We start from the raw sequence: 21,428 nt of genomic DNA on the forward strand, positions 1-21,428 counted from the left end.
TTGGGAGTTCGGTGTAGGTGTTGTCTATTTACATTAATAAGATCTTATTAAAATGATAGGTATTTTGAATTTTAAATTTTAATAGAGTACATTTTATAGCAATAATAATTAGTTTTACATAGACTAATAATAATTATTTTATTTAACATCACAGGAAAAACGTTCTATGTAAAATTGCTAAATATTTTGGAATTTTACTATCTTATGTTAAATGGATTTATTCTAATATTCACCTTTGAAATTATACTGTAATATACTGAACTTTTACTGTATATATATTTGGATTAAACCATACGCAATTTAAATTACGTTATGCATTTATAAATTTAATAAAGTACAGAAGTAGTTTATTGTAAAATTTTAAGTAGTCTCTTTTGATTCAGACCAAAATAATATAAAATTTATGATATAGTGCATTTAACAATATCATCCTCAATGTTTTAAACAAATGATGAATTTGAACCTTTTAAGAAGTACATTTTTAGTACCAACTATTATCTATATAATGTTTTGCTTTTCAGCAGTTATAGTGAAGTTTGTTTTCTTGAGTAATTAAAAATTCAAGGATAAATTTTTATATAAATAAATGATGCATTACTTTGCCCAGCATTTTAACTAATTTCATTTTTATAAATTTTTATCTAAAAGTTATACTGTAAAAGTTTCATTTTTTAAATGTTTTTCCTATTAAAAATAACACCAATACAATATTTAAAATATTTCTTGTTAATAAATAAATGTAAATACATTCGCATTTCACAAGGTGTTATTTGTAATTTTTCAATTTTTTTTTTTTTATAAATACATGCTTGCAAAAATGTATAAATACTAATTTTCATTTATTATTAAACTGGGGATTTTTCACTAATATTCTTATCTAAATCTTTCAGAGATTTTATCCTGTGATACTCTGCTATCATTTCTAATTGCCGAACTCTTGTATATGCAGCAGAACCTAATAATACAACAGTATTGCTTATCCACCATAACATAGATTTCTCTTCCTGAAACCATGCAACAGCAGCAACAGTTTGAGCACATGCTTTAGCTGTTCCACTGATATTATGAGTAAGAGGTGACGTCACCTGCAAAAATTAAAATACTTTCAAATCTTCTTTCGATATAAAAGTCTAATGACATATATTCTTTACAAAAATTAAATTTAATCATTTCCCCCTTCTTTTGATTTTGAAATGGTATATATGATAGATAGTATGCATATGCCTGATAAGGAAAAAACAAAGCTGACTAGTGTTCTTATTTGATAAAACAGAACTTTATTTAATGAATCTGAATATCTCTGCCCATCGTTCAAATGATATATTGCGAGCATAATTAGTAATGTCTAGAAAATAATGAAATTCAATTATTATTCAATAATCAGAAATAATAATATAGCTATAATAAGCAGAAAGACAAAACGCATTAACTGTTAAGATACATGCATTTTCATACAACAGCTTACTTTTATAGTTAGCCCATTTCAAATTTTTTGTTTTAACTTATGGTAGTTATGCATGCATTTTAATTGCATGTATTATTAAGAAATATCTAATTTTTAAAACTGATTAACAGTTATAAATTTGTGCTTAACATTATGACCATTCACTTCAGATGATAAAAAGAAATTATATGATCTATCCTCAGTTTGAGTGGCATTGAACCCAAATCAGACATTTAAACATAAAATTCTTAAGGAAGGGGGATTCTAGAATTTGCCAACAAGTGATGTGAAATGCACAGCTATGATGATTCTAACAGGGGGGGAGGGATAACAAAAATGTGAAAAAAAGTCTTAAATTTGTTCCAAATACAATTCGGAAGTCAAACAACAAAAATCAGCGTTATATTTGCGGTTTTGCAGCTGAGGATTGACTCAAACAAGGAAAGAAGATGCTTTACGAGAGCTTGGGGAAATGCTCTGCATGCCTTACCATCAAACCTTTCAGTTCCAGCATTTATTGTCTCAAGCAAAATTTTTTTTTTTTTTTTTTTTTTAAGAAATTATTGTATCACATACTTATTAAATGGTAGTAAAAATCCTTTCAATTAACATTTATTTCATTTTCCTCTTTTAATTGCAACAATTTTTGGATTTGTTTAAATTACAGTTCTCTCAATCTCAATTATACCCAACACATTTTTTTCCATAGACAGTTAGTTTTGTGAAAGATTTTGCTATACGAACAATATATTAATGACATAACCTTTATATTCGATGAAGGTTTACTGTATTTCAAGGCTGAGAAAACTAAAGAAGAATTCAAACATAAATAAATATCATCTATCCATATCTGTGCCCCTCCTTCTCTACCACTGATCTTTTCAAAAGGACTTCAATCATATGCTTACAAATATTCATAAACTTGAACCCAAGTTGCAGTCAACCACCCATGTTATTTAGAATGGTTCATATTATTACAAAACAATACACACATGATTACAATATATCACTAAGGATATATGTAGATACGTACAAACTTACTTTAATTTGAAGACCAGTTACGTATCCAATCGCAAAACCAAACGTTCCTCCAATAATCATTAATGTCCAAAAATTGATATCACCAAGTAGCTTAAAATCAAATACAGTCTTCACCTCACCAAATAGTAACATCAAAGGTAGAAATAATGCAATTGCATTAATGTTGTTGTAATAAGTCAATCTCCATATACTTCCTTCTACAACTGGAAGAATTTTCTTCATATAAATGGAATATAGTGAAACAAAAAAACTTGCTAGAACACCGTAAATTACACCTTTAACAGATAAGGAACCTGAAAAAGTTCATAGCTATTATTATACAAAACAAAAATTCTTGAAAATGATTAACATTCACAATATTTATAAAAATTATTAATTTATATAAATCCATTATTTTTTTACATATTATATCAAAAAATTTATAATTTTCATATTCTGTAGGGTTTTATTTAAATATCCAGTTATTTTTAAGCTGATTCTTTTCTGCTTTTCACCAGAAAGCAAAATTACAGAAAATTTAAATTCCATATGCAATTATTATTAAGCTTGGAATGACAGTATTTCTAGGGGTGACTGTGATCCCATTTCAAAAAATTCTAAAATCTATACATGGCAGCAATCTAACCTAAGAATACATACAAGGCTATGATGACCAAATCACAGTTTTTCAAGTTATCTATATGCAGCAGCCATTCTCAGAGGTTTGTCTTCTTCGATGTGTGTAAACCTTTGGCAGTCATTTTCCAAATTTGGTGAGTTTAATCAGCAAAAGTATTTCTTTTATTTTGGGGGGGGAGGGGGTTGTACAATGAAGAAATTGACATTCTAGAACAAACAAATGGATTCTTTGTTTTAACCATATTTTACAGCAAATCATGTAACATTTTTGAAATTTAACTTATTGGTCAATTTGCAATATTGAAAATTGAAATGTTATTTAAATCAAAAGCATATTCTTTGCACAGGGATTGGAATATTATCTTTTCCGAAATTAAAAGTGCCTGAATCCTATACAGTCAAAAGTCTTTAATCTGGACTCATCGGGACTTCGGAGATTCCGGATTATAGATCATCAATTTAAATCTGGTAAGACGGCATGCAGAAATTATAAAATAAAAAAAATGAAACCGTAATTTATGAAATAAAGAGCAATTATGATCTAAAGGGTATAAAAATTTACAAAAAAAAAAAACTTAATATTTATTCGTTTACTTTATCAAACATTTCTTTCAATGCATGCATGCGTAAAGCATACATTACGCATAGTCGAAATTAGAAAATTGCAACCAGAAAACTATTTGACGTGTATTCGTGATATTTATAATGACGAGGAATTTGATTTAAATCATATCAAAGACAGAATACATCGAGATAAAATACTATATTTAGTAAGGAATTATAACCCAAATAAAATAAAAAGATCTGCTCTGAAGATAAGGATAGTGCTGACAGATCAACTTCCAGTTTATTGCACGCCTCGTCGTTTCCCCCCATTCCCGCAGAGCATAGTTGAAATTGATAAACAGATTTCGGAATAGTTAGAAAAACAAAGGATTTGCCTTTATCCATTTTTTGCAGCAATTCCACTTTTTCTTTGATGGACATCGAAACATGCTTTCACTTTGTAGATCCTTTGGCAACTCCAGAATCGGAAATTCTTTTTGACATAATTGAAAGTTCAAGCTTACTTTTATAGAATTGCTCTAACAGTCTGCAAAAAATAATAAGCCGGATCCAATTCAAAGATTAAGGAACAATGCAATCTGCAACATTAACTGAAATAGATAATTAGATAATTTTAGCTTAGCTTATACCGTCTGTTATACATTAAACGCACATGCGTAAACACATATGCGCATGCATAAATGCATTGTGCGTTTACGCATGCGCAGAAAGTTTGTAGCTTATAGATCATTCCGGATTATGGACGTCCGGAATAAAGACTTTTGACTGTAGAAGATTGTACAAAAGATAAATGAGAGTAAATAAATAAAGCAATGATAAAATACAGGAAAAGCTGAGAGTTAAAAATAAAAATTATTGATTTATACCAATGACAAACAGTCAACTAAGAAATGAAATTATACAAGTTTAACTACTATGGAATTCAGTTGAAATTATTTCGATAAAAAATTAAAAATTGACGAAGCCCAGCTAGAGCACAACTAAATTTAAGCTCTACCTTTGGAGTTTGGGTTCAAAAGTTGTTTAAATCCTACTCACTTAGTTAAGACCGAAATCTGATATCTTAAATTGCTTAAGTTACCCACCTCTTAATTTCAGTACAGCTATCCGAAAAATATATTAATTTAAAGGGAATAAAATGGTAAAATATATCTAGCAAATAAGTTTTCAGTAACCGGCTTTGTTTTATCTATTAGCAATAATATAAATCAATCAATTTTGTTAAAAAAATTAGCGAATTTGTACAATTTTTTTAATTTTAATGTTTACAGATTAGTTAAAAAGAAATTCAAATTAAAATTTGAAGAAGGCTTATAGAATTATTCCATTGACATCTAATGATTTAATTTTACTTCAAAAACATAATATATGCAGAAATCTCTAAATTTTAGTCATTTATTTCAATCCCTTATTTTCAGTTTTTCTTGTAAATTTAGGCTGGAATCACCATTAATGCATAACTTAAAATATAAAAATCATCAGAAGAGAAAACTAACGATAAAATTTGGTTTTGCAATTTGAGATCAAATGTGTGGACGGTTCTGGAGATAAATCTTAGCAAAGAAAATGTTGGATAATTAATTTCGGCATAGCACACAAACTTAAGAAAAGGCTTCGCAAAATGGAGCTATGCTTAAAAATGTTTTATTAGAAATATATTTCTAAAGGATAAAATTGATTTTTTTTTTTTTTTTTTTTTCAAATTTTCAGTGTTGATGTTAAATCTTAAATTATTATTTTCACTATTTGGAAGACTCTGAAGCATTGATAAGTGTTTCAATGGTTCTGTAGTTAAACCATCAAAACTAGTCTTGCAGAATTTACAAACATAACGCTCATTCTTCTTGTTTGATTTCTCCAATAAACATATGTTACTTAAGATTCATAACTATAAATGGAACTTAGTACACATGTTGAACATAACAAGACAAAATTTTCAATCTTCAGAGATGAAAATTTCACTGTTAGCAACTTCTTAGTGCAGAATGCATCATAACAATCATTTATCCTTTTTCAGATGTGTGTGTGGGGGGAGGGAGTTGATTATTTTATCACTTTTCTTAGAAAGAGAGGGAGTTTGTTAGGATTATTGGCAATCTGCAGTTTCACTAAATATGCCAAAAACAGAATCTGTTTCTATCAGTTATCAAATGATTGATGTGTATCCAGTGTGATTTTTAAATAAAGATTTAGAGGTGAAATATTCTTTCCCAAACCTCCCCTTACTAAATCAGTCTTCTTATGTCTAAAGTATCTATAATTCATTTTTAAATTTCTAAATTATAAATGGTATTAATGATAGAACAATATCCTTCAGCAGATAGATATGCTTTCTAGCATATCTAGTGTTCTAGTCTCTTAAGCTGTGTTCAGACGTAGGCGTAAAGCGCATAGAGGCATAAAATCCAGGACATCTGTTCACACCTGTGAGACAGGGGTCTAAGCTGTGGGCAATGAGAGAAGTTAAATTTTTGACGTGTGGATGTGTCTACACCTGTCGCACACTGTCTTCTAGCTCAATTGATTTCTCGCCCTCGCTCTGCTCATTTTCGTTATTTTGTGTAATGGCTTTTTCAGCTCAACATAAAGTTTTACTGGTTCAACAGAATGCTCTTTTATCTGCCCTTCTTATAAGCCAAGAGGCAACGGAAGAAGGTAAAAAAAAGAAAAAGAAATGGTCTAGAGTATTTTTTTGAAAGACCAATACTTGGTTGGCACATATCTTTCTGTGCAAAGCAGTATGGAATATTTCTGCATTGTACTGTGGTACTCTCTATACTATAAACATGCACATGCATATTTATATACTATATAAAACCTTCTTCAATTTTTATATATAATTTCTCTTAGGAAAAATACGATATTCTAAATATGCCTAATTAAAACAAATCTTGAGGATAACTAATAGATAGCCTGTATATTATATTTTGCAGGTGTGAAAGAAGTTAAGCTAAAAACAGTACTTACCATACATTATTATTATTATTTTTTAAAATTTTCAATCAAAAGGAGCATGTTTCTGTGACAGTAAAACATGTGTGTTTAGCACTCCTTATTCACTGTCCCTGTCGATCACTATAGTAGTTTGCTGCACTACCAGTATCACTTATCACTAGTACTAGTATCCCACAACTAGTACAATACTAGGAAACGTTCACCCAGCAATGTATTTTATTCTCAATCATTAAATACATTTTACTGTCTTGCCAGCTGTTTGTATACATCTATTTTTAATAATTTGCATGTATAAGCCACACCCTGAATTTAATTTCAACATATGCTGTCATTTCTATTTACGACCAAATCTCAAAAGTAATTTCACATTGACAAATTTTAGGTACCCAAGTCTTCAAATACATCAGAATTATAAACATTCATACTTTAGCCAGGAATTACTATTCATACTTTAGCCAGAGAAGTAGCATGAATTTAAGATCAAAACTCATTCAAATGATAGTAATAAAGAGTGGATAATAATAACAAATATTATTCATTAAATTAAGTCCATGTTATGAATTATGCGTGCTATTTAGTTTCATTAAAAGTAAATTCCTTTCATGGAGAACGTAATTAAAAAACAGAACTTCAACAGGAGACAAAACTGTCTAGACTGTCGACTGTTGTTTTAAGGATATTTCACTACATTTTTTTTCTTTCTTGGAATTCATAAGAGCATTTTCTCAAAAGATTAATCTTTTATTACTTACACAAAACTTACACCATTGAATTGACTATTGTGACTATTAAATAAGTGAAAATAATTTTTTCTTTTTTCTTTCTTTTTTTTTTTTTAATATTTTTACTGTTAAAAAAAAAAAAAAAAAAAAAACAGATTCTTGATATTGATTTGATGTTTTAGTAAAATTAATTCACGAAGTTTGTTTGGAAAGAAAATCAGCATTTGAAGCAAATAGCAATACAATATTTCCAGCTTTTTTAATAAATTTATTCTTAAATACAAAAATAATTAAACAGAAAAAAAATTATGATAATAATTTTAAAAAAATTATAGACAGAAAGAAAGTAATAATAATAATTTACACAGAAAAAATAAAATTTTTGCAAGCATGTATTTTTTAAAGAATTTTCATAATAAAATGAAAAATATTGGATGGGATCAATCATCTACAGGATCATACACAGCATGCATAACCTGAGCTTAACTTTCACTTTAAGAGTTTCATCCATATTTTTCAATATAAATTGAAAAACTCATTAAAAAATGCATGTCATCATCGTAGATTTCTTGCGAGATCAACTCTTTATTTTGTTCGGATACGATTACAATTCATTATTTTGTTCGGATAAGATTACAACTCATTCGGTACGATGTGTTCCATATTAAAAAAAAAAAAAAGCCGCCTTCGATGTGACAGCGAAATCGTCTAAAGAAAGCCGCTTTGTTTTAGCTTCGCTCTGATTGGTCGATGCTTATCCCAAACTCTGGGTAAAGTTGAAAACTTGGAACCCTATGCCACGAGCCCTAACACATAATTTGCTTATGCATGCACGTAATACCTTCACGCATGTGCGTTTAATGTATAACGAACGGTATAAGCTAAGCTAAAATTATCTAATTATCTATTTCAGTTAATGTTGCAGATTGCGTTGTTCCTTAATCTTCGAATTGGATCCGGCTTATTATTTTTTGCAGACTGTTAGAGCAATTTTATAAAAGTAAGCTTGAACTTTCAATTATGTCAAAATGAATTTCTGATTCTGGAGTTGCCAAAGGATCTACAAAGTGAAAACATGTTTCGATGTCCATCAAAGAAAAAGTGGAATTGCTCCAAAAAATGGATAAAGGCATATCCTTTGTTTTTCTAACCATCCCGAAATCTGTTTATCAATTTCAACGCTGCTCTGCGGGGGTGGGGGAAACGTCGAGGCGCGCAATGAACTGGAAGTTGATCTGTCAGCACTATCCTTATCTTCAGGGCAGATGTTTTTATTTTCGGCTTATATTACTAAATGTAATATTTCATCTCGATGTAATCCGTCTTTGATATGATTTAAATCAAATTCCTCGTCATTATAAATATCATGAATACACATCAAATAGTTTTCTGGTTGCAATTTTCTAATTTCGACTATGCGTAATGTATGATTTACGCATGCGCGCGCTGAAAGAAATGTTCAATAAAGTAAAAAAATAAATATTAAGCTTTTTTTTTTTTGTAAATTTTTATACCCTTTAGATCATAATTGCTCTTTATTTCATGAATTACGGTTTTATATTTTTAATTTTATAATTTTTGCATGCCATCTTACTAGATTTAAATTGATGATCTATAATCCGGAAAAACCGATAATCCGGAATCTCCGAAGTCCCGACGAGTTCGGATTACAGACTTTTGACTGTAATACGAAGAAGCAATAATGTCTTTTACAACTGTGAATTTATGTTAAAAGTTATGTAAAATTGATTCATTTAAATAAATAAGTTATTCTGCATTTTGAAAAGATGGAAAATCTCCATTCACAAAATTGTTAAAGCAAAATATTTAATTGTATTTTATATTATTCTAACTATTATGCTGAATTTATTCAGAATAAAGGTCGAGGTGACCCTGCTGAGGAGGGCAGGGAATTTTCTTCGGAGGATGAGTTAAGGGCAAAACTGCCCAGTATTTTAATTTGGTTAATTAGTTCTTCTGGTTCTTTGATTTTTACTTAGTTTTACTGGTTTGCCAGAATTGGCAGTACAGTTTGTAAGTTGAGTTTAGGTTACTTAACCAGATGATAACTTCATGAAATTTTTATATTATTTGATATGGATTCAATGTGTTTTGTGTGTATAAAAATCTCTCTAAAATGTTCTTCTTTGTAGTGAAATTCAATACAAGAACATTAAAGATGAAATCAGAGTGAAGATTAGCTTCCAGAAATACATCTAACATTCCTCATTCCATGTTTAAAAAATTATACCTTTCATTTCATTTAATTTAGATTTATTCCATAGTTTGTATATATTTATCAATATAGTTTCCTAATTTTGAAAATAGGAATCAGGTTTTTATTACACATAAACTTTAATCCCTTTTTGCAAAATATAAAGATATGACTATGTTACTTTTATACATAATCAAAAATCTTTAACTAGTTACATTACCTGAAACACCTTCTTCATTAACACCAAGTATAAAACCAAAAATAATAACAATGCAACAGGCAAGAGCTTTAAGTGACACTCTTAAATGCAAGACAGTGAATGTGAGTATCTGAAATATAAATATGAAAGATAATGTAATACAGCTACTTTAAGTAACCTTAAAAAAAAAAAAAAAAAAAAAAAAAAAATTAAAAATTAAAAATTAAAAACAACTATTTCTTCCTCACTCCACTAGAGCTTAGTAATAATTTTTTTCACTGAAATTTCTTCTTTTATAATAGCTAACAACATGATAAACCAGGAGGTTTTCGTGCCAAAAATCAGAGTTTCCAGGAGGTTTTGTGCTGTGCAGCGGCAACATTTTAAAAGAAAGTTAATTTTAAGTCATTATATAATGCATGATTCAGTTTACTGAACTATTTATGATATGCTTCTTCTATAAAATATATTAATATTTAATTTACATATTTCAAATTTTATGCTGTTTGGCTAATTTCATTACAATTTTCTTACACTTTTATACTAAGAAAATTCTGGGTAGAGAAGGAAAACTTTAATTTATCAAAGCACTTTTATGCAAATAATAATTCATTAATAATTAATTAATGTACATACAATTGTGTGGTAACAGTAATGTAATTTATAATAATGTAAAACAAAATTAAACATGAATATTTACTGATAAAACATTTGGTTGAATCTTCATAGACAATTCTATATATGTCTACAGTAGATAAAGAAAATTCAGATCAAATAAAATTTAATAAGAAAAATTATGTTGAAGATTGTGGAGAATGAAACTTAAACTGTACAAATTTCATTCAATTCAATAATTAAACTTAAAACTATTTTCATTTATTAATTTTCTCTGCACTGTTAAATTAAATAGTGCTGAAAAACACTTTCATTAAAATATTAAAAACTGGGAGATTTGATTATATACCAGGAGATAAGTTGAAAAAACAAAAGATTTGGCAGCTATGCTATATGAATATATATCAAAATAGGATCCAAAATAACCCAATCTAGGCTTAGCACTATTTCAGGGGATTCATTTTCCTTACATTTACAAAGGAAAACATTTTTGTAGGAAAGTACATAATGATTCTAAGGACCTCCCTTCGGACATGACATAGTTAATTACATAAGCCTAGACTAGGTAGTAATAAAGCTCCGATTAAAATCTAATATAAAGTTTAAAAAAAGATTAAATGAAAATTAGAATGGATAAAAGCAGAATGCATGATTCTCCCCTCCCAGATTTTTCTTATATGTAATATAAATATGATCTAGCTCCCTTAAAATAACCTTTCCCTATGCAGATATTAGCTCTAGTACACTTTGGTGTATTCAAACTCAGTTATTGATTGGAACTAATTATATACACTGTATCCAACAGAAAACTCACTATAAAGAATTTTTTTTAATCATTTTCTTTAGACATAAAAATCCATACACTGTGAAAATGAAAAGATGCTTGACATGCTACCCCAAGCCTAGAAATGCATGCCATTAAACATAATCAGCCGCTACATACACACAACACATATATAGAAGCACCAGCATGGAGCCAACTAACATATAGAAAAGATCCATCGTTTGCCTACTGTGCAGATTTGTATTGATTTCTGCAGTAACACTGTTGGTCATAGCTGCCTGGGAGACCTACCCAATGAAATCAAGTGAGTTGCAAAAAGAATGCATTACCACTTTCAAGAAAGGAGAATGGTCCCACAGCTGAACAACTAGGCATGAGCGTGGAGCAATAAAATAGTGAGACGATGCTGTCAGTTAGGAGCAATATAATAGTAAAACGATGCTGTCAGTTAGGAGCAATAAAATAGTGAGACGATGCTGTCAGTTAGGAGCAATAAAATAGTGAGACGATGCTGGTTCCAATAAGCCATCTATCAGATGGCACAGGACCATGGAAAACAACTTGATGCATTGACACAGCCATCATATACGTTGCCATAATCCCACTAAAAGCTAAACTTTCCATCATTTGGAAGAATTGTGTCTGGATGTCTGATGTCATAAAGAACCATCATACATCGAATAGCAGAAGGTGGATTGCATTACTAGTATCCCTAATGCTGTTATCACATACGATATTTGTTGCTGGAACAAAACATTTTCAGGAACGGTTCTGAGAATCGCTCTTCTGCGAAATCTGGTTACCATCTTCACTTGGTAAACAGGCTGAAAACCAAACAAGAATCAGTTATCACTCAGATTGGCGAAAGTGACGTTTGCTTCTTCATTTTGTTTTGTATCGCTCACACTCTTTTCGTTTTAAACTTTATTGTCAGTTATGGAAGATAATAGAAAAGTGATTGCTATCAAGTTAATCACTTTGATCTCCACTCTGGCACTTCAAATAACAGATGAACACACTTCTGGTTATAGCAATCAATTACATCAGTAATATCCAAATTCTGTATACACTAAGACTAGTTTAAAATGTGTGCTGGATAAGTCTATTTATCAGACATTACTTATGTGTATTTTCTGTTGTCTGCATTCCAATGAAAATTTGTGACCTGGTGAGAAAGCATTTTCTTGACTAACTTTATGGCTCATAATTACTGTTCTGTCTATAAGTATAAACACACAAACAGACAAAAAAAAAAAAAAAAAAAAAAAAAAAAAAAAGACCTTCTATGACAAAAATTTATATAGCTGATATTTACATCCTCACAGCCAGCAGATACTATTCAGCAAAATGAAGATTAAATAAAGCATATGAATACATGAGCAATCAAACATGTGCGAGTTGTTTACTGTCCCATAGAACACTCGGCAATATACCTAAAACATATTAATTATACCAACTCTAGAAATTAGGAGGTGTACATCATGAGTTTATTTTGTGTGATTACGGCAAAGCCTCGAGGGATATCTGCCTAAAGGGAGGGATCCCTTTGTAGATTTTTAAAACTGGCTTCTATACCAGTTACAAATGGGGTAAATGAAGAAAACGCCCATGTAGCCAGCCCGTTTGCAACATTCTAACCTCAGACAGAACTACCAGTGTTCAACGATGCTTCAGCCAATAGTAGACCCATGCACATAATTGGAACGTACAATTCATTATGTAAACACACAAGATGATAATCAGTTGTGCACTGTTTTAAGTAATCAAATGCACAGCTGTTACATTTCTTATTCTTTCTTAGTCTTTATATTACGTAGATTATACATATGATATAATTAAGAATTAACCCCAAAACAAAATGTGTATACTCTTTAATACTCAAATGCTTATCAATTATTTTTCAACTGATTATTACATATCCATAATAATTTGCAAAGAACTGTTTGCTACAGTTGCTGCCAATTACATGATCATTATATGAATTAGAAGTAACTTCAAATAAACTTTTTGGCAATGTTCATTTTTGTATTCATACATACATATATACACATCTAATAAGTCATATATTTACATACAGATAGAGAGATGCTGTAAACAAATCCGAACTGCAAGAACGTCGTAAAATACTGTCAACTCTGAAATTTCCATGATTGTACATTTAATGAATATATAAACATTTTTAAAATGACACAGGCAGTTATATTACAACAAAACAGCAATAATTAAATCAGCCTCTATTTCCATCGTCCACGACTTCACAGTGAGAGCGATCGCCATATTGAAAGTTACCCGTGATCCTTTAGAAGCAGAACTTTCGTCTGGTTGGCTGAATGTACGAGGAACATGTCTCCAGACGGAACATTTTCGGGAACGTTTCAAAATGTTGCTCATAGCGGGAAATGTTCCGCCTAGCTAGATGAAACATTTCTCAGAAGCCTCCCGCTTAAAGCAGTGCTACTAGAATCTCATTTCTTGGAATTGTCCCATGTAGCCGTACGTGTCCCTAGAAGTGATAGCCTCTTTAGGATGTCCATTAATTTCACCCCTCAGCAGCAATGTTTACTGTGCTCTCGTGTTATGTTAAGTGGAAAGTAGCAATCTGGAATTGTATCATTGTCCTCACTTTACTCACATGACTGCAGCATTTACATATGTGAGAGGCCACAATAATGCTGTTCAATTCATGTTGCGATGGAGTATCATACTTCCATCATGCTTGGCATTACCTTGTGGGATGTCATTATGCAAGATAACCAGTCACCTTCAATTCATCCTGCACACCACCCTGATCGGCCAATGTTATATCAACAACATCCTTTGGCATTACATAATACCCATGCTGTCAGGCCTGTTAGACACTATTTTTCATCATAATAATGCCTGTCCACACACAGACACATTGCTATGATATTACATAGCAACGCTTCCAAGGCTGTCCTGATCACCAGATTCCTCCTCCATTAACAGATCTGGCACACAGTCAGTCAGATAAATCAGCTCTAATCATTGCAAAACTTGTTTAACTCATCTGCCTGATTACCCCAAATCTGGCAGGTCATCTCACAGGACATCATTAAAGATTTGTATGTGTTCATACCAGACTGCATTTCTACATGCATTAATGCCTGAGGAGGCTCTATGCTAATTATCTATAACAATTCTGGGCAGTTTTTGCTGCAATAAATTACTTTACTGATTTTCCATTTATTCTGACATTTTCCTCATCATCCTTTCCACATTAGCAATGTTGGTTGTCATATCGTGGGACTAGATTCGAATCCTGGAGAAGGCATGGGTGTATATTTGTTAACACATCTGCATGGCATGGGTGTGCTTAAAATACTGGCAAGCTGAAAATCCTCTTGAATGATTTGGTTATAAGGGAAGACTAGTAGCAGATTTTCAAATTTCAATACATACTCCATCAAAATTGAGATGAAACTGTACAGTTAGTACATTGAGGTTATACTTATGAGACCAATTGGTGAGTTCTGGAGTCCCATCCACTTCTTCCTGTCCAGTCTCTCCTTGACTCATTTCATCATCATGCACTGCTTTTTCCTAAGTGCAAGGAGTTTTTTGCAGCACAATGTAATTATTTAAAGCTTCCAAAAAAGGCATTTACTAACTAAACATTCCTATCAGATTGCAGATATAAATATTTATTTATTTATATTTCATTATGTTTAACCTAGACAATTTTAAAATGTACCTGATTCAGAAAATGATTTTTTATTATATTGCTATGGCTTTCAGTTTGTTTCTTTTTCCTTTGCAAAAGCAATGATCATCAATATGCTGGTTACTAGAGAGCATTTTATTTCAATGAATCGAAATTTAAATTAAATATATTGAAATCAATGCATGAAAATGGAAATTTATAACAAGTGGAGTTATAAACTCTGAAATCAAAATTTGTATTTCTAGAAAGTTGAAATATGAATAAAAGTTTAAAACTGCTATTTAAATTTCCTGCATTTAGTACTGAACGAAATATATCTGGATTTTTCTTGCAGAAAAATATATACAATTTAAACCAACTGCATGGATAAATTCAGTCTTTTAAAAATGCCGAAATTTAAAAATTATATTCATATGGTTATTGAAATAAGTAAATACTCACAACATTAAACACAGTGGTTAGTGATCTTCCAATATAATAAAATGGGACACCCACAAATTTAAGGCACAAATTGTTGAAAGTTATCATGGCAACAAAAATTATGGATAAAGGAAGAACCTAAGGAAAGAAAAAAAAAACATCAATTTCTTTAAATAAATTTTCTGAAATATTTATTAAATTTTTATAATCCAAAAGCAGACAAGAAAGTGAACAAATATGTCTCTTTAAAAAAGTAAAAGAGAAAAAACTTCAGCCCTCAAAAGCGTATGCCATATTCATAATATTAATATTCTAAAAAATACATAAATATATAAGCATTACCAATGAATTACAGTACTTGCATATTATCATAACCATCTTGTTGCAATTTGCGATTTGATACAGAAGATACATAATGATGATTTATAATTGAAAAAATTGTTTACCACATATATATTTTACATTTTTATTAGGTATTTAAATTTCAAAAATAAATTAAACACTTATTCCATGCAAGTTTTTTTGTTTTTTTTGTTTTTTTGTGTGTGTGTGTGTGTCTATGCTTGAGTGCGTGTTTGTCAGTGGAAATTTGGTGGTAATTGTTTAAAGAACATATTCAAAACAATTATTTCTAATGACTGTGTTATAAAATATGACATTCCAGCACAAATATAGTATTTCATCCACTGTATGCAAATCCCACAATAATACATTTGAAAGTTGAAGTTAAGCTAAAAAGCATTGTGATTTGTCTACAAAAATAATTGTAACTTAGAATATTATAAAAAGACCATATACTTAAAATGGTAATACAATGCAAAGTCCGTAATCCGGATGTCCATTATCTGTAATGATCTATAATCCGTACCTCAAAGCCACAAACTTACGCATGCGCTTTTAATGCGTGCTTCCGCAATGCATGCGTGTAAAGCGTTTACCCATGCGATACTGAAAAAAGTACTACTTCAGTATACTTCCGATACTGAAAAAAGTGACAGAGAGGTATTTCGATTGACAAGTTAGTCGGTATTCTCGACATAGCAAATTACAGGACTTGAACAGTAGAACTTTGTAACTGAACAAGAAATTATGTCTGTTTATAGAAATAAAGAGAAAGTATTAGCACAAAAAATGGAGCAACTTAAACAACTTACATTGATATAAATGTTTACTAAAGTAAACAAATAAATATTAACCTTTTTTTTTTTTTTTTTTTGTAAATTTTGATAACCCTTCAGATAATAATTGCTCTTTATTTCATAAATTGCGGTTTCATATTTTTAATTGCATAATTTATGCATGCCATCTTACCAATTTAAATTGATGATCTATAATCCAGAAAAACCCCTAATCCGGAACCGCCGAAATCTTGAACAGTCCGGATTACGGACTTTGTATTGTATTGCTTGTAACAACTAAAGAATTTTTATACATATGGTTACCAGAATTTGGCCCATTTTTAAAATTCTGTGACTTCTACTAAGTACTTGTGCTAGTATACAAGTGCCTGAATGTCTAATTTTGAAAAACATACTGATTTGAACTTAAAAATGAGGATATATTCAACCTTAGATTAGCATTATTTTTAGAAAAATCCTTTAAGCATTTTGAGGTATCTTTACACTGGTCTCCCTCTCCCTCAAGAAGAAAAATATCTTGCAACTCATATACAATTACATGTTATTTATTCTTCTAATAAAGTTCTAAATGCAGGAATCTGTAAAAATGTAGGAATTTCAGTTTATAAATAGTTACTGTATTAAAAATAAACTTCTTCAAAACTTAAATATTCATTTAAATATTTCATATTAATTATTTTAAAAATATTTTTGTAACAATAATATGATTCTTTCCTAATAAGCACATTTTTTAATCAAAAACCTTGCTTATAATCTAGTTTCAAAATACTTCTAGCCCCACATTGGGAGCTAGATGAAGGGTCACTACTGATCTGGAAATTGAAGTTAAGTTCTGCAGACTCTAGTAGATAAGATAAGACAGTGAGTTATCAATACGTCTTAACAACCCATAAAATATTATATAAATTGACTATAAAGGGCACAATCTACAGACAAACCATCACTTGTGGTTATTCAAATTAAGCAATAGCAGACAATTAAATTCAAACACTTGTAACATACTAAAACACTATACATTCAATAAGAAATCAGCTGGTTCAGTATTTTACTGGTGCATGAGTTTAAAACAATCAGCTAGTGAGCATGCAAAGGCCCGGAATATCACTTTAAAATAAATCTGGTGAAAAACTAACAACAGACGCACGTGCTAGAAGTTCTTTCTCTCTAAGATTCAAAAACATCACCTAAAATACAGTTACAGCTAATATGCATTCTGGTGAGGAATACAGAAAAAAGTTACAAAATCATAATAACTGGTTAATTAACATAAAATATATTACACGTATTCCTGAAATTTTGTTAGGGCTTCGAAAATTTTCATTTTTTCCAGGCAGGGCTTTATGAATATATTATTTACACAGAAGTTTTGTTTTATTAATGAGATTTTACAAAAATGTGGATAGCAATATTTGTACCGTAACCATGCGAAACACACAATGCAAAATATTTAAACAGAAAGAACTGATAAATATACTGCCAGGACTTGAAGCCATGCCATGTTAAAATAAACAAACATCTTATTACTTTCCTTATATTAGACAATATTATTATGTATCATGAATAAATACCAAAATTTCAGGTTGTCACTCATAAAATGTTTTCAGCTTTAAAAGGATGTAAAATATGTTAATCAATAAGCATACCATATACTGAAATCTTGGCAAAGACTCACGTCGTAAATATGTTAGGTTTAATAAAATTTAAACATAATACATCCATACTTTACAAAAAGGATAAATACAAGTCACTAAATTTTTTTTTTTTATTATAGACCAACTGCCAGACAATTTTTTTTTGCAGAATGATACATGCACCAACATTTCCTACATGTGTTCCATCATGTGATGTTCTTATAACATTTTTCATTTTTTCAAAGGAAGTACTGCCAAAAATAATTCAGAATGTGTTATTTTATTTCCTTCTTTGCTCGCTGAAATAACTAAAGATATATATATACTGAATGTTTAAAAAAATTATTACAGTTGATATGTGCTAATGGAAAAGTATGTCTTGCGTTAAATTGGCATATATATCTTGCTAATAAAAATTGTACATGCACATGTATTATAACAGAAATGATGTAAAATTTTAAAAAATTTCCTTAATATATAAAGCACTAATTATCAATTTTTATGTATGAAAAAAATCTTACAGATCGTAGTATATTAGTATTAAGATGGATGTCAGGGAATGTGAATATAGATGGCAGAACTGATGTCAGAACCCTTAAAATTAAACATAAAAACACAGTCACTGCACACTGGAAACAAGTAATGAACAATGGAGCATCAATCTGTAAGAGAGGGAAAAAAACTTGTTAGGTACACATATAATACGCAGCAAAATTTTTTATTACGGTTTATTTAATAATGTTTAATTATATTAATTTAAATTAATTTTAAAACATTTATTACATCTTAGTCAACAAATTTCGATACTCTTCTGTTATAGAGACCAGGTCCAGGAATTTGTGTATGTATGCATGTATGTACAGATGGCTATACCTGTTCAATGCATGCGTGTATACATGTACATACATATGTATGGCTGTATATACTATGCATATACATATATATGAACTTGCACAAGTCATGCAACATAGATTGATCAACAAACGACACAGAGTAGAAAAGTTATTATGAGAGGGGAATATCCAAATTAGAAATGAATTAAAAGCCTATTCCTAAATTAAATTATAAAAGCTTGTTTACATATTTTTCCTGCATATATATATAACTACCGGTCCCGATAATAGAAGAGTACCGATATTCTTCTCTTTAACAAACACTAACTACCAATGTATGTGTCCTCTTCAGTAATTACAACAGGATTATAAAAATATTTATAATAAAACATAATTCCCCTAACCATCATACATAAAATTTTCTAAAAAACTGTTAAGAAGCTTGTGACCTGATTTTTTGGATTAGCATATGAAAGCTCACATAAACCTGTAGCTTTGCAGCATGAAAATATGAAGGTTGCCAGATGAAAAGTAGACCAGTTGAATAAAGAGAATACTTTTATTGGAAATCAAAAGAAATTGCCATGGGTGTTGCAACACAGACCCCTTCGTTTTGGCAGTCAGCCTATGCTTTTGTAAGAAAAAGAAGTTCGTGGTTGATTCCTGAGGAAGTTCTAAACAGCTTCCTTCGCTTCATTGACTGAATGAAAATGTTCCCCCTGTGATACTCTCTTAACCCTTTCCGGACGGGCATCCCATATACGCATTTCCTAAGAACATCTCTTACAGCCGAGCGTCCCATCTACGTATCACTAGACACTGCATTCAGAGGACGGGCGATGTGTACATGCATTTTAAGCTGGAGTGTTTTTCTGAAGACCACTAGATGGCATCCTATGTCCATTACTTTTGAAATGAACACAGTTTTAGGTTCCTGACCTTGAGTTTGAAATATTCTGCCTGACTTAGGTATTTTACTTATCAACTGTTGTGAGGGGGGAGTAAATAGAAACGAGCTCTTTAAATTGTCATATGCTAACATAAACATTCACGTGTCTGATTTATATTCAATTCCTTTTTTATTCTATTTTTCCCTCTACTTGGTGGTCTTTTAGGGTTACTATGTGGAGTTCTATTACATTTTGCATTGCCTTCAGACATATTCCGGGTACTTCTCTTTTTATTTCATTGGAAACTCACAATTCATGTGAGTCACTTTGATTCACCTTAATTGTCATTTAATAATAATTCACCTTCATTCCAGTATCTCATATGTGACTGACATTAGGAAATTCCTTAAGAATTTTAGCTTTTATAGACAACTCTAGATTTCTCATCTTTCTAAGATTTCTACCTGTTTTCAATATATTTTGAGAAGTGATTATGCATTCTTTCAAATAAATTTATTCACTTAGAATGTTTAATTATTTGGCAACAATCAGAAATATCCTTTCCAGAAATAAATGTTTTTTAAGTACAGTACAAAGTCCGTAATCGGGATGTCCATTATTCAGAATGATCTAAAATCCGGACCTCAAAGCCACAAACTTTTTTTTTTGTATGCTTTACGCACTGCACGTAAAGAATGCGCATACATTATGCGCCCTATACTTCCACAGTCATAACACCTTGGTTCTGTACTCTTATTTGGTATAGCATGTACTTTATTTTGTGTGTTAGTATTTGAAAAACCCTTATTCTTTGTATCTGGAATGTGGATTTTCTCATAATTTTTTTTATTTCTCTTTGAATTCAGAAATAGTTTTACACCCATACAAAATAATTTAGTTACTACTCTGATCCGGTATCCCATTGATTACATAATCAAGAATTGATGAATCATCAACAGAACCGCGACTGGCTATTTCACGCATGAGCAGTTAAATATTCGGAAAGGGATTCACTAGGTTTTAAGTGTCATTTCAGTTCAGACATAGTCTAAATGAACCCCATTTTTTTCTACTTAGCACACTATTACTTCCGTAATCAGAACAGCTTGGCTTAATGATTTGTTTTTCTAACCATTCCGAAATCTGCTTATCAATTTCACGCTGCTCTGCAAGGGGGGGGAGGGGTCACGGCACATAATGAACTGGAAGTTGATCTGTGAGCATTATCCTCATCTTCAGAGCAGATGTTTTTATTTTATTTATTTTATTCGGCTTATAATTCCTTACTAAATGCAGTATTTCATCTCGATGTACTCGGTCCACAGTACAAACTTTTTTTGATTTAAATCAATTTCCTTGTCATTATAAATATCACGAATACACATCAAATAGTTTTCTGGTTGCAATTTTCTAATTTTGACTATGCATAATGTATGCTTTACGCATGTGCGCATTGAAAGAAATGTTTAATAAAGTAAACAAATAAATATTAAGTTTTTTTTTTTTGTAAAATTTGATATGCCTTAGATCATAATTGCTCTTTATTTCATAAATTACGGTTCCATATTTTTAATTGTATAATTTCTGCATGACATCTTACCAGATTTAAATTGATGATCTATAATTCGGAAAAACCCCTAACCCGGAATCGCCGAAGCTCTGACAAGTCAGGA

At 30.4% G+C, this 21,428-nt stretch overlaps 1 protein-coding gene across 3 annotated transcripts in view; it reads right to left on the bottom strand.

The window, feature by feature from the left end:
* Positions 1 to 703: 703 nt before the first annotated feature.
* Positions 704 to 21,428, bottom strand: part of nac (GDP-fucose transporter nac) — a 46,801-nt gene continuing 26,076 nt past the window's right edge. For 2 of the 3 annotated variants that reach the window (XM_085810692.1, XM_035357126.2), the window contains 5 exons: positions 18,554 to 18,694; positions 15,284 to 15,400; positions 9,783 to 9,891; positions 2,486 to 2,778; positions 704 to 1,085 (listed from right to left, as the gene is read on the bottom strand). In XM_085810692.1, coding sequence (XP_085666818.1) covers positions 846 to 1,085; positions 2,486 to 2,778; positions 9,783 to 9,891; positions 15,284 to 15,400; positions 18,554 to 18,694 — 900 coding nt within the window. In that variant the 3' untranslated portion in view covers positions 704 to 845. The remainder of the gene's footprint in view (positions 1,086 to 2,485; positions 2,779 to 9,782; positions 9,892 to 15,283; positions 15,401 to 18,553; positions 18,695 to 21,428) is intronic. The other variant, XM_035357129.2, reaches the window with a different exon arrangement.

This window comes from Stegodyphus dumicola, chromosome 2 (assembly GCF_044657685.1).
Source record: "Stegodyphus dumicola isolate Sdum_Otavi_A_Nest chromosome 2, ASM4465768v1".
Lineage (NCBI taxonomy): Eukaryota > Metazoa > Arthropoda > Arachnida > Araneae > Eresidae > Stegodyphus > Stegodyphus dumicola.